At 52.2% G+C, this 15,466-nt stretch overlaps 1 protein-coding gene across 1 annotated transcript; it reads left to right on the plus strand.

The window, feature by feature from the left end:
* The first annotated feature begins 3,069 nt into the window (after nucleotides 1-3,069).
* Nucleotides 3,070-14,950, plus strand: OPRD1 (opioid receptor delta 1). Its single transcript, XM_063418997.1, has 3 exons — nucleotides 3,070-3,493; nucleotides 9,843-10,192; nucleotides 10,902-14,950. Exons 1-3 carry the CDS (start codon nucleotides 3,252-3,254, stop codon nucleotides 11,432-11,434), a joined length of 1,125 nt encoding a protein of 374 aa, XP_063275067.1. The 5' UTR covers nucleotides 3,070-3,251; the 3' UTR covers nucleotides 11,435-14,950.
* The last annotated feature ends 516 nt before the right edge of the window (nucleotides 14,951-15,466 follow it).

A 15,466-nucleotide genomic window follows, 5' to 3' on the forward strand; every position in this document is an offset into this window, starting at 1 on the left:
CCCAAAAATCTTAATGGAGAACTCATCTCCCCTGTTTCCTCTTCCATTACCCTCCAGAGATTGCCATGGGTTTTGACTGGAGTCCAGCCAGAGCAGATTCATGGCTCCTTCATATTATTTTTATATCCATTTTGATTAAAACAAATAAATTCCAGAGGAAAGGGTCTTCTCACTATGAAATACACTTTGTCAAGTTTTTAGTCTCTGAGTAAATCAAAACACTGCCAATAGTGGCTCCAGCTGTAAATCCCCTTAAATGGACCTTAGCTCACCAGGCAAAGGAGCAACATGAATTGTGCTCCTTGGCAGCCTCAGCATTGCTCTCACCACCTCAATTTGATATATTATTTATTTTTCAGGTTGTGGGGGAGAAAATAAGAGCTAAGGCATTGCCACACAGAACTTCCTAAGAGAAGCAATCCCCGCAGGAGAGCAAGACTCAATCCAAGATCACAGAATCACAGAATCACAGAATGGTTCAGGCTGGGAGGGACCTTAAAGCCCATGCTATTCCATTCCCTGCATGGGCAGGGACATCCAGGGTTGCTCCAAGCCCCATCCCACCTGGTCTTGGACACTTCCAGGGATCCAGGGGCAGCCACAACTGCTCTGGGCACCCTGTGCCAGGGCCTCTCTACCCTCCTGGGGAAGATAAAGAGGCGTTGATCAAACTGGGGATGCAGAGAGGAGTCCCAGCACCAGTGCTGGGGGTCAGGACCTGCCAGATGCACCAGGCTGCATGCACTGCATTAGGGAGATGCTCTCCCCTCCAACATGCCTCAGTTTCCCCAATTTGGGAACTCCATCCATGGTAGCAGCCAGGCTTGGCAGCTGGAGCAGCAATAGCTGAGAGCAGGCAGATGAACACCCTTTAAAGATTTTCCGTTTGTTTTATGCATCCATTGGGTTTATTTTTAACATTCCAGCTGAAAAAAATTATAAAGAAATGCCAGATCTGAGCCAAGAGGACATGTTTGCTGGAACCTGCCAGGATGATTAGTTCTTTGCAGATAACACATTGGAAAAGGGTCAGTATGGGGGCTCTGGCCATGCTGGGAGCCAAGCGAAGGCATGATTTGTCCTCCAGAGAACTCCTCAGCCACGCTAAAAGCTATTTTACACTCCTCAGCCTGATGTTTCCTTCCCATGGGGGAAGATCAGCAACCGGCCTGCATCAGAGATGGGCACAGCAGATACTCAACACCTTGCTCTGGATTTGGGAGCCTGTTTTCACCCAGGAAGGTGTTTAAATCCCATGTCCTGGACCACCCACAGGTGCATCACCCTCTCCCCTGCCTAGGCTTGTAAAGCCACTGCAGGAATGGGAACACCCTCCAGGTAAGGAGGTTGATGTATCCAAAGTGCAGGACCCAAGACATACACGTTAAATCCATCCCTGTGCTCCCAATTCCTGCCTTTACCCATCTCACCAGCCCTGTGGGACAAAGCCAGGACCACAGCCAACTCACACCATGAGGACAGAAACGCACAGCATGTTGTTCTTGCCTCTCTGCTCAGTGGCCCTGGAGCTGGTTATCATCTGAACCATGGGATGAATGAAAAGTCATTAATTCCCTTTTGGACATTTTTATGAGGCTCTTGATGAAATGTCTAGATGCTTGAGCACTGCAGGAGTTTGATGCTGGAAGAGCTCTGCGCAGACTGAAAACCCCGTCTCCAGGGTTGAACAAGCTGCTGGCCTCTGCTCCATGTCCTGTGTCCCCTGCTCAGTCCCTCTGGAGTCACATGTACCCAAAACTGCAGCAAATCATCCTCTCTGAGCCAGCGCTGTTTCAGGGCACGGGGCAATAAATTAATCCATCCCCAAGGCAAATAGGAGATGGGGATACCCCAAATGCATGTACCCACAGCCTCCACCTCCAGTGGGGCTCCAGGAAAAATAAGGCTCCTGCTTCTCAGATTTGCAGACCCTGAAATGGGGGAGCCCTGACAGAGGAAGGTGGTCTTGCCCCTGGAAGGCTGGAAAGGATCTTTGGAAAGGGGAGGGTGACCTTCAACATACCATAAAGCCCAGCTCTGATAAGCAGGTGCTGCTGCTGGGTCTGTATTTGCACCTTCACTCTCCAGCATCTCCCTAAATCCCTTAGCCTGCAGCAGCACCCCTCCTAAGCCCCCCAGAAACCCTCTTTAGTGCCCCAGCATCCCTACTTATTCCTTTCTAAGCATCCATCCTAAATCTGGGGGGATTACACTGCTCCCCAAATCCCTTCTCAGCATTCCCATATCATTTTCCCCACAGCGCCCTTCCAATTCCTTCCATTACCCCACAATATCCCTGTTGACTCCCCCTGCAACATCCTCCCAGAGCTTCTTAGCATCCCCAAAACCATCCAGCACCCCTTAATCCCACAACACAGGTGGGGAGAGTGAAGGAGAAGACGAAAAAGCAGAGGACAAGCGAGAACTGGAGACCCCCCTGGCTTTGCTTTGTGGACAAGGGGGCTGTTTGTCCCCCTGCTTTCTTATAGACAAAGAAAATTCAAAACAGTCGTAGAGCCGGGATCCATGGCACTCCCCCTCCAGTCCGGGGACCCTTGCCGGCTCCGGGGATGGGCGACAGGAAGGGATGAAAGAGGAGGCACGGACCGGGAGGAGCTGTGGGGAGGAATTAGGAAGACAAGAAGGGAGGGGAGGTAGAGGGAGGCATGGGGAAGAGCGGGGGTCAGGCAGGGGCTGAGAAGACAAGAATCGGGAGTGGAGGCTGGCAGGGATGAGGACAGAGAGCGACAGGCTTGGGGGCGGGGGGAGCGGTTGGTGGAGGGGGCTCAAGGAGGGATCTGTGAGGGAGAAAGGTAGGCAGGAATGGAAGCATGGGGCTGGGCAGGCAGGGATGGGGACAGGCAGACAGGGATGCGGGGGAAACAGAACCGTGGAGGGATGACAAGGACCTGCCGAGTGGAGAAAGGCAGGGACCGAGGTGGAGGACGGCGGGGACGAGAGGGACAGGTAGGGAGCAAGGAGGAGAATAGCTGGCAGGGATTTGACGAGCCGGCAGGGAGCGGGAGGGGTGCAGACGGGGGGGGCGGGGGGGGGCTGGCGGACGGGCGGGCGAGCAGGGCCGCCCCCGGCCCCACGTGGCCTGGGGGACACGCGGGTTTATAAAGCATTCCCGGCCCGCGCGAGTGAGGGCGGCACCGGCGGCACCGGCGGCACCGGCGGGAGCGGCGCGCGAGCCCGCCGTGCTCGGATGCGCCCGGCGGTTCCAGCACGACCACGGCCGCCCGCGGGCCATGGAGCTGCCCATGGATGTGACCATGGAATTGGCCTCGGTGCTGCCCACGGCCACTGCCACCTCCTGGGGCAACGGTACCGCCTGGGCCCCCTTGCCCGGACACGGAGTCAACGACACGGGCCCGCAGAGGGCCAAGAACGCTACATCTATCCTCATCGCTATCGTCATCACTGCGCTCTACTCCGTGGTGTGCGTGGTGGGGCTGCTGGGCAACGTCCTGGTCATGTACGGCATCGTCAGGTGAGAGCTGGGCATCCCGGCTGCTGCCCACCAGGGGTAGGGGGTGTGCAGGGAGCACTTTGAGGGGGCACTTCGGGTGAGTGGGCATCAAGTGTGAGAGCACTGATGGAGCCAGGTTGTGCCGGGGTCAGTGTCATATGGAAGGTGTGAAATGGTAACACTGAGTGAGTGTGCAGCAGGAGTGGGTGTGCACTAGGGGTGAGTGTGCACCACGGTTGAGACAAGACCAGGAGGGAGTTTGTACTAAGAGAATGTGTGCACAAGGGTGAGTGTGTGCTGTGTGTCAAACGGTAGCAGAAATGTGTGCACCAAGTGAGCATGCAACGGTTGTGAGTGTGCACCACGGGGTGTGAATTTACCCCAGGTGTGAGTGTGCACCGAATGTGAGCCAGCAGCAGGAGGAGGGTGGGGTATGCACCGGCTGCTTGTGCACAGGCAGCATCAGCACGGGTGTTCCTGGCGGGTGTAAAGTGTGTGAGCAGTACGTGTGAAAGCTGTGCAAGGCAGGGGGTGGGGGGTGCAGGTGCTGTGTGAGGGGTGAAAGCAGAAGCCATGCGTGCCTGGAGCAGCTCGGGGAGTGCAGGGACCTGTGTTTGGGGGAGGGGGGGGGGTTATGAGGGGCACAGCCCGACCCCAGGTGGGTGCCCCTTGTCATTTGAAAGGAAGAGAAGCCACAGGGCTGGTCACGCTTTGGGCTGGGAGCTGCCCTGTTTGCAGGGTGGGTCCAGCTGCCCCCCCCACCACAGCCAGGGGCTGGTGGATTCCAGTGCTGTCACCCCATTTCATCCGTGGGAATTACCCACCCAGCCTATTCCCAGTTCCTTCTTATGCCAACACCTCCTGCAGTTGCCTGATTTCTGTTTTTCTCTAACAAAGAGCAGAAACTGCATGGCCCAGCCCCATCTCCCACAACAGCTGAGCTGTCCTCTGGTCCCCTCAATGTGGGGTACCATCTCCAGCAGCCAAGAGACCTACTTTGGCTTCATCCAAGACCTCAGCACCTGTGATGAGGCTTTCCCTGGGCAGAGATGGGGTCTCCAGGGTCTCTGCACCCCAGGACAAGCAACATGACCCAAATGCCCTCCATTTTAAAGATAGAGCATGGCAAGATGCTGCTGTATCCAGCCAGGCTATTGTGCTAAGGTACAAAAATCATTCCCTTTGTCTGAGACACTGCTTGCTCTTGCCTGGATAAGATAGGTTGACATGGAAAATGGGACCATAAAGCCAAGTCTTGCAGAGCACAGGACCCGTGCCAGCAGTCAGGGCTGACAGAGCTCCTCCACTGCCCTGCCAGCAGCAAAGGATGAGGTTGTGCTCTCAGTCACACTCTGTGAGGATGCAGACTCCAACACCTCCAGCCTGGTAGGAGGGAGCAAAAGGGTCTCACTGGGTGCCTTGGCTTCACAGCCACCTCCTCTGCACTGAGGGGCCTTGGTCCTGATGGTCCAGAATTTGTGGGCCAATTCCAATTCCCATTGCTTCAGGTGATGCTGTAACCCCAGCTTGGCCCAAAACCCTAGAGCCAAACCAGGGCTGGTGGCTGGATTTAAACAAACCCCCCAAATTTATATTTTATAACAATTTCCTACTGATTTCCCCATTCCTTTCAGTCCACTGCTATCATTACAGGAGGTTAGCACAGCCTGGCACTGCCTGCACACAAATAAATGTGATGACTCACTGGAGGGAAGGAAACCATGCTGAAACGTGTCTATGAGCCACTCTGGAGTGCCCATTGCCCTGGTATCAGGCTCTGCCGTGTGTTTTTAACCATCCAAGAGGGTGGGCAGTTGGGAGTGGGACGTGGGGAGGAACTCGCTGACCTGACCTGACCCCTAATGGGATTTTTCAGTCACTCAAAGTGGCATTAAAAATGAGCCCTGGTCTGAAAAGGCAAATTGAGGTAATTGTGGCAGAGACAAATGCCATGAGCAATGTCAGGGTGTTATTAGACCCCCTCCAGCTGGTTCTGCTCAGAGAGGAGAGAGAAGGCATTTTAAATGTGCAAACAACATCTCCCTATTTTACTCACTGAGTAATTTTGTTAGCCAGGCTTTAGCAAGCCTGACAGCCCCAGATCCCATCACCACAGCTTCTAGCCCCCCATTTTCCAACTAGTGGTGGAATTAAACACAGATAGAACCACAGAATGGTTTGGGTTGGAAGTGACCTTATAGACCATCTTGTTCCACTACCCTGCCATAAGCAGGGTTGCCTTCCACTAGACCAGGTGGCTCCAAGCCCTGTCCAAGCTGGCCTTGAACACTCCCAGAGATGGGGAATATCTCCCATGAAATGAGCAAATAGCATCCTCCAATCCCCTGAGACAGGAGGGGCTGGAGGGACATGTGCCTTCACCCCTTCCGTGGCCGAAGCCACCTGGAGTTTCCCGGGGGTCCTTGTCAGAGTTGCTCCATGTTGACAGGGTTTAGGCCAGGACTAGGGGAGACCTCTGGCCATGCAAGAAAGGGCTATGAGATGGCATCAGCTTTACATCATGATTTGCACCTGACTGCCAGGGAGATTCTAAGTGTTTGCCTTGTGTTCTTCTCTCAGTGGCGTTAGGGTCCAGGCAGGGTGTCCAGGCAGTCTGGACTCACAGCTGAAGCACATCCTGGGGTGTATATAGCTCTGTGAGCTATATAACACTGTGTTACAGCATGAGCTGACCACAGCCAAACTCCAAACAAATCCCTCTCCAGAGCAGCCAAACCCATCCACACACCTGGAGGGAACTCAGCACACCCAGCACCCTCCTCACCACAGCTCTGACCAGCACTGCCATGCCCACTGCATTGTCAGATGCTTTTAAAAATACTCCTGGAAGCAATTTGCAGCTGTGAGCTTGGGGCTGGAAGTGGCAGCATCCCCACCAAGCCCAGCAGTCGCCCACCAGCTCCCACACAGGCTGCAGGGACAGCTGGGTGCTAGCAGCTCCAGGAGTTTTTCTTTCACTTATTATTCACTTTTCTTTCACTTATTTATTTTCTAAGAAGTTTGAAGAGGGTATTCCTACTTGGGAGTCGAGACTGGAATGCGGAGCTGCCCTGTGCTTGCCCCACCCCCTCCCATCAACATCTCCCAGGTCGTTCTGTTCAAGTGCATAACTTCCCAATCAAGGCACTCACTTAATTGCAATGGGTTTGGGAGCCTGTGGAGCTCCATCAGCAGCAGTGGATAGTTTGCTCCAATTTGGGCAATAAACCTCTTTCCTGGAGCAGCTGGTTCATTTGCAGCCCAGGAAGGTCACCAGGATGGATGCTTCACCCTGTTCAGGGGGTTGAAACCTCAGCCCAAAACTGGAGGGGGCTGAATCTTGCCCCAAAAACCCCATTGCTGCTAAATTGCCATCCTTATTATCCCAGTAATCCCTAACACCATCCCAAGTCTTTCCCATTGTCCCAGTCAAACCCATCATCCCAGTTATGTCCTTCATCATCCAAGTTATCTCCATCCTCATCCCACTTATCCCTGTAATTCCACTCAAATGCATCATCAGAGTCAACCCATCATCCCAGACATTCCTATTATCATCCCAGTCATCTCCACCATCATCTCGATCATCTCCATTATCCCAGTCATCCCTGTCACTGCTTTGCCCCCACCAGCCCCATCCTGCCTGGGGATGGGTGACAGCTCTGGCCCTCCAGTCCCCCACCCCTGGCACATCTGCAGGACGTTGGGAAGTGCTTACCCAGCACAGCCAAGCACATCTGGCAGACCAGGGAATGAATAACAGATTTTTTTAAACCATTTTACTCAAAAAACAGAGACCAAAGATGTGTGAATCTACCTGAAGTGACTGTTTACATAGGAGAGGCAAAACCTGACAATACCACAAATTCTCAGCTTTTTGTTTAACCTGGGAGGAAACTTTTCTGCAAAAGCATTTGGAAAATAACACTAAAGAGAACAGAAAAGGACTTTTCAAGGACAAGACATTTTTAATGCCGGATTTAAATTAAAAAAAGAGCTCAGCTCGAATATTTCCACCCTTGGGCAATGGGCTGCCATTTGCAGCCATGGTGAAGGAGATGGGAATGCTCTTGGAGCTGGGAGCTGGGTTAAGCTGCTGTTTTCTATTTTCTCGCAGAGAGAAATGAGTTTTTCAGCTCCAGTTCCCAGGTCTGTTGACAACGGAACCTGGTGGGTCTCTGTCCCCACCAATACACTCTCCTGACCCTGCTGAGATGGAGAAGGGGATTGGGTACACCATCAGTCCCAGGAGCCTCTTTCCCACACCAACCTGCCATCCTGGGCTCCACCCAGAGCAGGACCACCTGAGATGGGACCCACTTGATCCCCCCACCTCAGTTTATTCCATGTACCCCCCACATGTGATGAGCTGTGCCATATATCACAGAACCTAGAATGCTTTAGATTGGAAGTGACCTAAAAGCCCATCTCATTCCACTCCCTGCCATGGGCAGGAACACCTTCCACTAGACCAGGTTGCTCTAAGCCCTGTCCAACCTGGCCTGGAACACTTCCAGGCATGGGGCAGCCTCAGATTCTCTGGGCAACCTGTGCCAGGTTATCACCACCCTCATATCTGATCCAAACCTGTCCTTTGTCAGTTTAAAACTATCTTATGCCTATCACACATGGCAAAAGTTACTTTCTGTCTATTTTATAAGTACTCCAAGGAAAACAGTCTTTTCATCCCAGCCACAAAGGGGTCAATCTGCCCACTCCATGCCTTACCCCAGAGCTGCTACAGGCAGGTTTAGCCATGCACAGAGATGATCTTGTGCAAACTGACCCTGATGTTAATTAATTAGGGTGCATCTAAAAAAGCTTGGGGCTGGGGAGGATGCTCTGAGCAATGGGGATTTGCTGGAAGGGAGCACAGGAAGAGTTGGAGCTGCTGGTGTAGCCCTGCAAAGAGCAGGGTCTTCCACAGAACCACTCCCACCCCTTTCAGGGTGCCCAGCAGACACTGGGCAGTATCTATTTATCTATCTATCCCTCAGTATCTATTTCCAAGCCACCACACCATTCAAAGCATCCCTTTGACCAACACTTGCAGGATTGGATGCTCCTGGGACACATGGACACACACACACATCCCTCCTGCTCTGGCATCTGCCATAACTTTGCCTCATCCCTTCAGAAAAGGTTTGGACATGAGGGACCAGGCATTTCTCTTGCCATGCTGTGATAAGAACCAGAAGCAGAGCTTCTTCCCTTCCCAAATACCCTGAGGGATACAGCCAGGCTTCCCTGAAGGCTCTCGAGCTCCAGGCTGGCTAATTGGGCTGCTTCCAGATGGCCTGTTTCCGGAGCTAATCGATCCAGTTTCTGCAAGCAAACTTGACAGGGAAGTAGGCTGGATAATCACAATTTACTGGGTGGAAAATCAGATGAAGGAGGGTTGAGGGTATAAAGGACATTGTGCAACTGGTTCAGGGAAATGGAGCAAATCAATCTCTCTGGAGAACTGAGTTCTCTGGAAAGTTCTTTATTCCTTCAAATAAAAGTAGGCATGGAATGAGTGTCACCTCCCTGGTCAGGTCCAGGAAAACTGCTGTGGCAGGGACCAAGCCATGCTCTGCAGGTCCCTGCTCAGCACATGTGCATGTCACCCCCTGCTCACGTACCAGAAAGTGGTGTGTGGCTCCTTGCCCATGGCTGAGGAGTGGAATGAGATGAGTTTAAGGTTACTCCCAATCCAAACCATTTTAGGATTCTCTGATTTTATGACTGCAACACACAAGAACACAAGTATATAATCATAGAATGGCTTGGGTTAAAAGGGACCTTAAAGCTCCTCCAGTTCCACCCCCTGCCATGGGCAGAGACACCTTCCACTAGACCAGATTGCACCAAGTCCCATCCAACCTGGCCTTGGACACTTCCAGGCATCCAGGGGCAGCCACAGCTTCTCTGGGCAACCTATGGTAGGGCCTCATCACCCTCCCAGGGAAGGATTTCTTCCCAATATCCCATCTAATATCCTGTCACTCCAGGCCCTTGTAAAGAGTCTCTCCCCATGTTTCTTGTGGGCTCCTTCAGGGACTGGAAAGCCATAATTAGGTCACACCGAAGCTTCTCTTCTCCAGGCTGAGCAATCCAATTCTCTCAGCCTTTCTTCACAGCAGAGGTGTTTCATCCCTCTAGTCATCTTGGCGGCTTCCCCTGAACTCGCTCCATCAGCTGGAGTCCTTCAAACGTCTCCTGGTGCACCTGGAAAGTTGCTGAGTGCATTGGTGCTGCAGAAAGGTTCATCACAACACTTTTGCCTACCAAGGCTGGTGTCACGTTGTGAGCAGACAGGCTGTGCTCCCTCCTAATCACATCAAGTGCCTTGACCACCTGTAACATGTCCTTTCTCTGCCACCTCTAGGTACACAAAAATGAAGACAGCCACCAACATCTACATCTTCAACCTGGCTCTGGCTGATGCACTGGCCACCAGCACCCTGCCCTTCCAGAGCGCCAAGTACCTCATGGAGACCTGGCCCTTTGGGGAGCTGCTCTGCAAGGTCGTGCTCTCCATTGACTACTACAACATGTTCACCAGCATCTTCACCCTCACCATGATGAGTGTGGACCGCTACATTGCCGTGTGCCACCCAGTCAAGGCCCTGGACTTCCGCACACCAGCCAAAGCCAAGATCATCAATGTCTGCATCTGGGTGCTCTCCTCCCTCATCGGGGTGCCCATCATGGTCATGGCGGTCACCAAGTCAAAAGGCAAGTGTCTCTGGCAAGTCCCCTCCTGTCCCATCAGTCCATCCCAGGGGCGACCTGGCAAACTTGACCTCTGGTCCTGTAGCAGATTTGTGGTCAGTGGTTGGCATCTCTCCATGACACCATAAATGTGGTCTGCCTTGGAAAAAGCATCATGGTGTAATTTCCCATCTTAGAAACTGTCCCAGAAATTGTCCTCCTTCCCCTTAAGGGTGGGGATCCCACGCCTTTCCCCATCTCCAGGCCAATCAGTGCCTCTCCCCACCTCCTGGGATGCAAGTCAGGTGCCTAAAAAAAAATCCCAGGTATGCTGCAAAGTCTCCAAGTGGCCTACCCTAAAATCTGCAGCTCCTATATGGGGATGCTGGCCCTTGGCTGCTAGGAAAGCTCTGGGTGTCTCAAGGAAGTGGACAGATTTCAGTGGAGGATGACATGGGGATGTCCACTGTGGGGGTCGGGATAAGGCAGGATTGGCCTTGAATGACCCAGGAGGCTGTGCAGGGAAAAGCTTCCAGGGTCACCGCATGTACTGCATCCCCTCAGTGTCTTGTGCACAGGGGTCTGGTGGCACAGAGCTCCTGGGGAACCTATGCCAAGAGCAGGCAGGTAGGAATGCATCTCCGTGGGGTTTTAAAAGCATGACTGAGCAGAAGGCAGAAATTCTCAGCAGACACTTCACCAGCTTCCTCTTTGACCCTCCTCTCTCCTACAGATGATATGGTCCTGTGCACTCTCCAGTTTCCTGATCCTCCCATCTACTGGGACACCGTGACCAAGATCTGTGTCTTCATCTTTGCCTTCTTGGTCCCCATTTTGGTCATCACCATCTGCTATGGGCTGATGATCCTTCGCCTGAAGAGCGTCCGGCTCCTCTCAGGCTCTAAGGAGAAGGATCGCAATTTGCGGCGCATCACACGCATGGTGCTGGTGGTGGTGGCAGCCTTCATCATCTGCTGGACACCCATCCACATCTTCGTCATCATCTGGACGCTGGTGGACATAGACAAGAAGAACCCCTACGTGGTGGCCAGCCTGCACTTCTGCATCGCTCTGGGCTACACCAACAGCAGCCTCAACCCTGTCCTTTATGCTTTCCTGGATGAAAACTTCAAGAGGTGCTTCCGAGAGTTCTGCCTGCCTTTCCGAGCCCGTGTGGACCAGAACAACTTTTCCCATGCCAGGAGCACCATGCGGGAGCACGTCTCTACCTGCACCCCTTCTGAAGCCCGCAACAAGCCAGCATGACTAGATGTGGGCAGCCCCCAGCAGGGCTGCCAGGGACACAGAGGAGATGAGCTGCACTCAGAAGTCACCCAGGTCACCACCACAGAGTTGTAGCGGAATGGTGGCCTGAGCGCTGCTCAGTAACATTGCTGGGTTTGCATACAGACTGACTGCAAAAACTTTTTTCATCCTGGGAAAGAAAAATGGGAGAATTGGGACTCACCAAATGATGAGAGTAGGGAGAGGACCAGAACAAGAGGCAGTCTGGGCAAAGATGCTCTGTTGCTGCCACCACCTCAACCAACAACACCCAGCAGGGGTTATCACCCTCCAACATGTGGCTCTTGGCAGAGCCCAGAGCACCAGAACTGCAATGTCCACATGCTTCTCCTCCTGCACAGGCCACGATGACACCACAGCCCATGGCAAGACAGGAAATACTCACATGGCAGAAGAGAACTGTGCCAGGAGGATCATAGGATCATTCAGGTTAGAAAAGCCCTCCAAGATCATCAAGTTCAACTGTTCTTCCACCACTACCAAGGCCACCACTAGCCCGTGACCCCAAGTGCGTCATCCACACAGTGATGGTTAAATCTCTACAGCGACGGTTACTCCACCACTGCCCTGGACAGCTGTGCCAGGGCTGGGCAACCCTTTTAAGGAAGAAATGTTCCCTAATATCCAGCCTTATCCTCCCCTAGAATGACCTGAGGCCATTTTCTCTGCCACATCATGGGACTTTATTCCATCCCTCTCTGAACTGTGTCCAAAAGACAACCAGAGATGGGAAGAGGAATTATGCCACTGTTTTCAAAAAGCTCCAGATCCATAGTAAAAATTCTCCTGGAGTCCCTCAAATTAGGATTGCTCCCAGAGAAAGCTTTCTACTGCTAATGTCATTACTGTGTTATTTAGATACCTCTGACTGCAGCTAAGGCTGCCGTGGACATGGATGTGATGCTGGGAATATGGATAGGGGATAGGGGATGGAGCAGGGCACATTTGAAACTGACCCCCATATCCATGTGCCAATACCAAATTACCAGGGTGACAGGGCACTGATGAAGTCATTAAGCCCAAGAAGAACCTCATTAAGGGAGTAATTTGTGGGAACTCGAGTTGTTTCTCGAAGTGCTAAAGTAATTAGAATGGAATAACAGGCTGCACCAAGAGCTCTCCTTCCCCTACCCATCAGTACTGCTCAGATTTCCATAGCAGAGACAAAAAGGATAGGATGGGATTGTGCAGTTTTTTTAAAGAATATCTCCTCCCTTTCACAATTCCCCAAGCAGGGACAGAGGTTGTGCAGGTGCCTAGAAAGAACCAACAGCAGCCAGGAGGCAGAATTTGAGGATTTAGGCTCTCATCTGGATGGAACAGCATCCCTCCAAAGGGATAGCTGAACTTCAACTCCCAATGCATCCTGCAAGAACCACCATCCAGGGACCTCCTGACCACATTATCTGCAGCTGAATGATAATTGATGGGTTCTCCTGTTCCCTGAAGCACCCCTCCAGCCCCATGTCACATTCATGAGCCACCACTTTTCCTCCCTCTCACCTTCCCACTGTCATTGCCAGCCAGTCAGTCAGCTCAAGGAGGAGGATCCTTAGAGGAAGCAATAATAGCATTGAGAGAATGAATTAATACAGCTGGAGGAAGCAGGCAAGCGCCCAGATGCACCTGGGCCTCACAGGCTGGATGCAGAGCTTGGCTTTGTGTCTGGTTTCTCCAGTTGTATCAATTTAAGCTAATAAAAGCCAGTACGTAGCCTCACCAGCCCCACCTTTCTCCAGAACTGTGGAAATTGCAGTCCTCCCCATTAGAAAGACAGAGCCCACGAGGCAGTCAAAACCAATTCCTCTTTCAAAGGAATCAAATAGGGTGACATTGCTCATTAGGGTCTCAAATTAATTGTGTCGATGCACGCGAATGATCCTCCCCATCTGCTTGCACCGTGTCAAATGTGCCACAGGCAAAGGCCTCCTGCTCAGTGCTGCATCCAACTGGACATCTCCAGCACGTGCCTGGGGCTCTTCAGAATCCCTTTGCAGGCATGAATGGAGTCCTGGACTATTGGTGTGACCACACTTGGGCTCCTCACCCGCTGCTACCACAGGCCCATCTGCTCATGAAGCATCAGATAAGGGGAAGCACTATCAGTTCCAGGGCAGGAACTGGGGGGAAATCCCTAGGGTCACATAAAACTGAGCTTCAGCTCTATGAGAAGAGGAACTAAGGTATCCAGAAGGAGATGAAGACCATTCTTCAGCTCTTCAGCTCTACCCACCCTGGGGCAGAACCCTCAGCAGCATGTGGTAGGTTTGGAGCTGGTTGATAGCAAGGATCCAGCCATAGTGGGATTTCAGGGTGTCCCACCAGGCTGGATGTTCCTGCAGGGGTGGTATGTCCCATGCTGTGGAGCAGGACATTTTGGAGCTCACTCCAAGATCCAGCATTAAGCTGAATACCAGCTTGATATCTCAAATTGTGGGGCACCCCTAAAATATGTGATGACCCCATACATTGATATCTTCAAGCTGCCTTAACCAGTGCCTCAGTGTCCCCTGAAAACCAATCCCATGTTCAAGGATGGGAATGGCACAATGGAGAGCAGTGTTTCCCACAACAGCACACGGAGGAATGGGGGACACTGGGGAAGTGAACCCCAGCATCAGGGATGGATCATCCTTGCCCTGGCACAGACCCATCAAGGACATGTCATTGTGTTGTGGGGGCCAAGAGCTCCCTGCCCATGAGTGCTGGGAGCTGCAGGTTGACATGGGGCTTCACGAGCACCTTGGCCACCCCACAAAAATCGGCCCTCACTTTTCCCATCCCCACAGGGCCTTTTTTTTATCTGCCAGATTCCTAGCCTGGTGGAAAATGTGACTTCCATGGCCTTAATGTGGGTTAAATGCTTCAAGTCATTACTTTTTAAAATGCCACCATGCTTGGGCAGAGCTCGGAGCCCAGGACACAGCAGAGTGGCTTTCCTCAGCTTCAGGTTTGCTGACTTAAAGAAAAATCAAATATTCCTGGGAAAAATGGGTGGTGAGCAGCATGCCAGAGCATATAGGCTGACATGGACCTCGATCATCCCATGCTGACAGCATCCCAGCAGGGATTTGGTGGCTGATTCAGCTTCTTCCCACCTAAAAACCAGCTCCTCTAGCCCCTGTCTGGGCTAGGAAACTGGAGACAAATCCTAGTTCAGGGAAACAGCACTGGGAGACCCTGCCTGCCCAGACTGAGCCTTGCTGTAGCCAGGATGCTTGGAGGGAACTCTCTGTGTACTTTTATAAATATATATGGATGTCTGTCTATAGCTGTATGGAATTAAAGTGATCCCAAGGCCTCCCATCACACCTCCCTACACAGCAGCTGCCCCATATGCGATGGAACTGAATATACCGGATCCATAGGATCTCACAAAGTAGTTCAGCATCTATTTCCAGTTCCAACCCTCGTATTTTTGCCTTACAGTGGCATTTCTGTACAGGAACCCTGCTTTCTAAAACTTAAAATAATAAAGTAAAATAAAATCAGATAGGAAGCAGTTTCCAGCTCTCTTGTGACTCCTAGGCATCAAAAATGAGCAGGGTCTGGCTCAGGGGAGTGTTCTGGGGAGAGATGAAACTACCTCCAGCATGGGTACATCTCATTTGGGAATGATCTGGGTTTTCTCTGCACACGCAGGAGCTGGAGGAGGGAATTGCAATGGCTTCTGGCAGAATCCAACCCAGTGGTGACCACACAGTGGTGCTACCACCGATCCTGTTCCTCCTGCAAGGAATTGCCCAAACATGGGAGATACATGCAAAAAACTGCCAATGTTGGGGATAGGGAGGAACTGGGAGCACTGGAATGTGGGATTTTGGCTCCCAGCTCCCCGGTAGATGAGGCTGTTTTTGGACAAATGTTGTTATTGGGAATCAAGACGAGCAGTTTCTCCATCAGGTATCCAGCAGGTCACATTTCATTGAAGAGCATCAAAGGGTGATAGTCCCCAGGGAGCAGAATTAGCCACAGGATTAGAGCACTTGGCCA

Source organism: Prinia subflava, chromosome 24 (genome assembly GCF_021018805.1).
Source record: "Prinia subflava isolate CZ2003 ecotype Zambia chromosome 24, Cam_Psub_1.2, whole genome shotgun sequence".
Classification (NCBI taxonomy): Eukaryota; Metazoa; Chordata; class Aves; order Passeriformes; family Cisticolidae; genus Prinia; species Prinia subflava.